This window comes from Lepidothrix coronata, unplaced genomic scaffold (genome assembly GCF_001604755.1).
Source record: "Lepidothrix coronata isolate B3197 unplaced genomic scaffold, Lepidothrix_coronata-1.0 Scaffold197, whole genome shotgun sequence".
Classification (NCBI taxonomy): Eukaryota; Metazoa; Chordata; class Aves; order Passeriformes; family Pipridae; genus Lepidothrix; species Lepidothrix coronata.
Genome location: NW_016690377.1, coordinates 384952 through 390593, shown reverse-complemented (window position 1 = coordinate 390593; position 5642 = coordinate 384952). Strand labels below are relative to the sequence as shown.

Below are 5642 nucleotides of genomic sequence, written 5' to 3'. Positions count from 1 at the left end.
TGCAGCCTTTGCCGAGGTTGTTCAAGCAAACCCATTAGGTGTTTATTAGCCCTCATTATGGAGTGCTAGAGGGTTAATTAGTTCAGGCTGCTCCTGTGGGAGGGATGGAAGGCAGGAGGGTGAGGCAAGAGTATCCAGGTCCCTGAGCCGGGACCAGGCAGCCTGGGCTGCCCCTGTCCTCAGAGCTGGACAGCCAGGGGGGAATCTGGAGCCCCCTCGCTGGCAGCAGGGACTCCTGCCCCTCCGACCAGGGTCTTGCTGCTCAGGCCCCCCCAGCTGAGAATTAAGGGTTAATGTTTCCTGCTGCTCCACTGGCACTGAATTCCTCTTGGCCATCAAAAGTCCTCTCTCAGAGGAAGGACAATGCTGCACCAGACTGGTGTGATGGGAACCAAGTGGAAATTGCAAATGCAGAGGGTTCACGGGGGTCTCAGGAACTCCCAGGCGGGGCCCCCTGGCTCCCTCCAGCCGTGCCCAGCATATGACCAGGCAGGATGGGGACACTGTCCCCTCCCGGCTCCTGCAGAGCCTTCCAGACAGGCAAGGGCACTTTCCACTTCAAGAGTAGAAAGACAGAGTAAATACAAACGGGAAAAGGTATCTTTAAACTGGTGTTGTGCTGCTTCCTCTCTACACACACTCAGACTGTCGCCCTGCTGCGTATTCTCTGTTCAGCCCAGCAGCCACTCCTGGGATTTGTTTGCCCACAAAGTCCACGGACTGACTCGGGGTGCAAGAGCAGCTCCTCTGAAAGTGGATTTCTACAGGCCCTGTGATAGGAGGTGGAAACATTATCAGCACCTGAGCAGAAGAAAAGGAAAAAACAGCCAAAGAGGACAGTGAAGTAATTCCTGCCTGGCAATCAGGTACAAGATAACTATGGCTGTGGCCCTGCTTAATTATTTCTGCTTCATCTCATTGTGAAAAATCGGTCATTTCCACTTAAAAGACACTCTGTGTGATGTTTGGCTTCCCCAGGTGAGTCAGTGCTGTAGCCCCACAGAGGGATTCCCTGCAGGAAGGGCACAAGGCATTTGCATTTTTCAATTACTGCATGGAGAAGTCCCTGTCAGTGGGAACTCGGACACCAAAGTTCCACAGGGCCAGGAGTCTGTGTCCATGGAGAGGGGGACAGATGTGCCAGGGCAGTGTCCAAGCAGCCTGGGCCCCCCCAGTGCTGCAGCCAGTGACCCCAGAGCCCCCTTCCCTTCCCTTCCCTGCACCATGGCCTGGCAGCACATCCTGCCCCGGGAGCCTCCCCTGGCACCGGGGGCATGGGAAGCACGTCTGGCCCTGCAGCCCTGCCGGACACCGACCCAGCAGAGAGGGAGCGTGACCCAAAACATCCCGTCTGAGCCGCAGTTCATTCCCCTTGGGATGCTCCCCTCGTTTATCATCTCCCGGCGGGAGCTCCAGCTGGCTGGGGAGGGCCAGCTGCGGGAGCAAACGGCGGGACTGAAGAAACAAAACGCCGCCTCCCCGAGCTGTTTGTTCGGGTCTTATCAACTGCTGAAATAAACGAGCCACTGGCTGGCACCACAGCGGGCACCGGGCACTCAGCTGGCCGGGGCTGGGACGGTGGCCAGGGGCACAGGGACACAACAGCAGTTCCCGGGATGGGAGCGGCCGTTCCCGGCGGTTCCCGGCGGTTCCCGGGATGGGAGGGGCCGTTCCCGGGGCCGTTCCCGGTCCCACGTGCGGGGCGAGGGGGGCGGAGTCACGCGGAGCCCCGCCCTCTCCTGTGATGGTGCAGCCAATGGAGCGCGAGCTCCCTTCACGCACGCGCAGGCGGGGCCGCTCAGCCGCCTGGCGGAGCTGCGCCTGCGCAGTGCCGCGCCCCGGCGCGGTGCGGGCAGCACTTCCGCCCTCGGCCTGCCCGGCGCGGCGCCGGCGCTTTCGCGACAGCCGCAAAGCGCGCGGGGCGGCGGCGGCGGGGCCGGGCCGGGGCGATGAGGCCGCAGCAGGCGCCCGTGTCGGGCAAGGTGTTCATCCAGCGCGACTACAGCGGCGGCACGCGCTGCCAGTTCCAGAGCAAGTTCCCGGCCGAGCTGGAGAACAGGGTGAGGCGGGGCGCGCCGGGGCTCGACCAGCGGGCCCGGACGGGCCGGGCCGGACGGGCGGGCGCCCCGGCTGGCCAGGGGCCGGTCCCGCGGGACCCCCGCGCGTGGGGCAGCGGCTCCTGCACAAACCCGCAGCGGAGGCCGGGCGGGGGGGGTCCGCCCCCGTGTGCCGGGCCCAGTCCCGTGTCTGGGTCCCGAGAAGGCGGCGGGTTGGCAGCAGGGGAGCAGAGTGTGCCCGCTGTGTCTGCGCGAACAGAGCCGGCTCTGTGCCCCCGGGCGTTGGCACCGTCCCCTCCCGTGGAATCCTGCCCGTCCTGCCGAGCGCGCTCCGAGGCGCTCAAGTGCTGCCTCAAGTGCTCTCGCTTTGCTCGATGCTGCCAGGTGTGAGATCCTCAGCTGACAGCAAAACAAACACCCCTTCCTGCCCCCTTCTCTTTCTGTTGCTCCACATTTTCCTCGCCCTCGTTCCTTTACTGTGATTGTTGGGGGTGTTGTGTTTTTGGGGGGGGGGTGTTTGGCCAGCTCCGTGGGCAGCAGGAGTGTCCAGGCACTCCCCACCTGCTTGTCTCTGCTGGCTGTGGGCTCAGGTTCTCTCACGGTGGCTGAGGGGTGTTGTGTGCTGCTCTGAGGGGCTCTGTGTGCACGTTGTGCTGCAATCCAGGCCCGGCCCGAGCACAGGAGCTGCACCCTGAGACTGGATGTCCTTCAGGCTGGGGCTCTGAGCACAGTGCAGCTCTTCCAGGAGAGGAGGGGGATGTCTGAGGGTGTGGGAGGCTGTGACAGCCCCTCTTGCTTCTCCTGCAGATTGACAGGCAGCAGTTTGAGGAGACGGTCCGGACGCTGAACAACCTCTATGCAGAAGCTGAAAAACTTGGGGGCCAGTCTTACCTGGAGGGGTGTCTGGCCTGCCTGACTGCCTACACCATCTTCCTGTGCATGGAGACACACTATGAGAAGGTGTGTGTTTGCCTCCCCCGTGGGCAAGGACGTGGGCCTGGGGGGGGTTTCCTGTGACCTGCAGTGCTGTGGGACAGATTCCTTGTGGAGGTACCTCAGTTGGGTCCCTTTGGGGTGCCCCTGATCCCCTAGGGGTGTCCCTAGGTCCCCTCGGGGTGTCCCTGAGTCCCCTGGGTCCTGCAGGGATTTGCTGCCACACCAGGTGTGTGCTGGTTCTCCATACCTGTGACACTGCTGGGGCTCTGACTCGTGACTAAGGAAGCCTGAGGAAGGAGCTGTGACTCCTGTGCTGTTCTGTTGGCAGGTTCTAAAGAAAATTGCCAAGTTCATCCAGGAACAGAACGAGAAGATCTACGCTCCTCAGGGCCTCCTGCTGACAGACCCCATTGAAAGAGGACTCAGAGTTGTATCCTTTTGTGGCTTCTGAGGTTGTCTCCTGGCTCGTGCTCCCTGTTTGTCTCAGTGTGGCACCTCTGTTGTGTCCTGCTCAGGTTTTGGTACATTAAGATTTGGCAGATGGAAAGGCACTGAAAATGTAGTGGAACCCAACCTGACAGGGCATCTCACATGAGCTGTTCCCTTTGCTTTGGAACTCTGAGACCTCCCTTAAAACAGCAGGAATGAAGCAGAGGTCAAAGGTCCCATCATCCTGATGTTTTCCTGCCTTTTTTTTGGTTATGCTTTCATAATCTCTTTATGGTGTGTTTCCCTAACAGCTTTTCTGTGCAGATTGAAATTACCATTTATGAAGACAGAGGTTTGACCAGTGGAAGATAAAACTGTGGAGTCTCAGGTACCTGTTACCTTGATCCCAGATCAATCCCAGCCTCTTCTCTGTGCTCAGAGGAGATATAGAACATCAGAATTACTATCCCTGGCCTTGGAAAGCTCAAACTGGAACTGGCTGCCCTGTCTTAGGTGCTCTGCAGGTCCTGGGATGGGGGTGTAAAGTCTGGGTTGTTGGCAGGGTGTGCAGGAAAGAGGGAGGAAATATTTATGCCTGTTATGCAAAAAGAAACAGAATAAAAGTCTTTATTTCCTGTTGGACAAACAAAATCCAGAGTGCTGAGTTCTGCTCAGGCTGCTCCTGCTGCCTCTCCTCCCGAGATAACAAACTGCAGCTGTGGAAGGGTTTGACTTAGGAGGAGTTTCTAATCCCGTGAAACTTCTTTTGCAGACGACAGCTCACCGGTGGACTCGCTGTACCAAGGTTCCCCTACCTCCTACTTTAGAGCATCATTCCTTTCTCTGCTGCCAGATCCACAGTGCCATCTACTACAAGGACTAACTTCCTCAAACTGCTCCCCAGGGGGTGACCTAGCTGGTCAGCATCCACTTTACAGGAGATTTTGAAGCAATGAAATCACTTTTTAGTTTTGTTTTGGCTTTGGGATTTATTTTTTTTTTTCTGAAGAAGAAGAAAAAGCAGAAGTGGTAAAGCTGCTTTCTCCCCTGAAAGAAACGGGGCCCTCAGCCCAGCAGAGGGTTAGCTTTAGTCCCATAAGTGCAGTGCTGCTCCTCCCTGGTCCTCAAAGCCCTCTGTCCTTCAGTCGGGCTCTGCACAGCTCCAGCTCAGGGTGGGGAGTTCCCCTCCAGGTCGGTGCTGGAGTGAGGACATACACAGTGCCTCTTCCTGGCCAGGAGTGACCCAAGGCAATGCCTCTTGTAGGAAACCAGAGGGCAAAGTGCTCCTTGTGTGGCTGTGTTGGTTATCCCTGGAAGGGGAGGAGTGGCCAGACCTGAGCCCTGGTGGTCTTTGTGCTCCCCAGGAGGGCCTGTTGGGCTGTGAGCAGAGAGCACAGTAAAGTGGATGCTGAGCCAATAAACATAACAACTCCCACCCTACTCTGATTAATATGTGAAGTGTACAACTGTTTCTTTATGGGTTTATTATCTATAAATTATAGGAAAACATGGCTTTGACGAGCTGTTAGGTGTCGTGTGAGGTGGTCTCTCAGTCCTGGTGCTGCAGGAGCAGAGCTGTGCATTCCTTGGCAGCCTCGTGCATGGACATTGCTCAGCACCATGGAGGGCCCACAGTCCCAGCTGGCTTAATCCTTTCTCTTCCATCCTTTTCCCTGATGAAAGCCTGGGTTTAGGTGCCGGGTGTCAGTGTCCAGTTGTAGAAGGAACTCAGGAGTTCAGAAGAGACAACTGAGACAGGGGCCCAGGGGCTGATTTGGTGGTGCTGCAGGTGCTAATACTGGATCTGGAACTCCAGGCTCATTCCTCAGCCACTGTGGGGTTTTGTTTGAGATTTGTTTAATATTTTCATTGTATAAAAACTTGTTTTTTCTAAACTGTGTAACAGTGTTTGCCTTTCACAGCTGTTGCAATATTGGCAGAAGTACTGATCAGTAAACCTTTTCTTAAACCGAGTGCGGGTCTGTGTGGCGGTGCCGGGGGGTGAGCGCAGGGCCGGGATCGGGGCCGGGGCTGTTCCCGGGGAGTTCCCGCGGCTCCGGGGGCGGCGATTCCTGGGCGGGGACCGCTCCTCCCCGGAACGGTTCGCAGCCGGAACGGGGGGACACGGGCACCGGGGGCCGGGGGGGCTGGGGGGAGGTGTCAGCCCGGGCCGAGAGCCGCGCGCTGCGTCTGCCTCCTGATTGGCTGAAGGGGCTGCCG

At 58.1% G+C, this 5642-nt stretch overlaps 2 protein-coding genes across 2 annotated transcripts in view; both read left to right on the top strand.

Moving 5' to 3' along the window:
* The first annotated feature begins 1911 nt into the window (after positions 1–1911).
* On the top strand, positions 1912–5395 carry GOLGA7 (golgin A7). Its single transcript, XM_017831841.1, has 5 exons — positions 1912–2060; positions 2865–3017; positions 3322–3423; positions 3747–3810; positions 4195–5395. The coding sequence occupies exons 1-4, from the start codon at positions 1950–1952 to the stop codon at positions 3792–3794; spliced, it is 414 nt and encodes a 137-aa protein (XP_017687330.1). The 5' UTR covers positions 1912–1949; the 3' UTR covers positions 3795–3810; positions 4195–5395.
* GINS4 (GINS complex subunit 4) overlaps positions 4674–5642 on the top strand; it is a 5928-nt gene continuing 4959 nt past the window's right edge. The window contains exon 1 of the mRNA XM_017831802.1: positions 4674–4682. Within this exon, the coding sequence (XP_017687291.1) occupies positions 4674–4682 (9 nt within the window). The remainder of the gene's footprint in view (positions 4683–5642) is intronic.

Bases quoted from the DNA above. Each gene is read 5' to 3' on its own strand.
- GOLGA7 (XM_017831841.1), top strand. From the start codon at position 1,950: ATGAGGCCGCAGCAGGCGCCCGTGTCGGGCAAGGTGTTCATCCAGCGC. The intron at 3,018-3,321 runs GTGTGTGTTTGC...TTCTGTTGGCAG, and splicing joins TGGAGACACACTATGAGAAG to GTTCTAAAGAAAATTGCCAA. The intron at 3,424-3,746 runs GTATCCTTTTGT...TTTTCTGTGCAG, and splicing joins TTGAAAGAGGACTCAGAGTT to ATTGAAATTACCATTTATGA.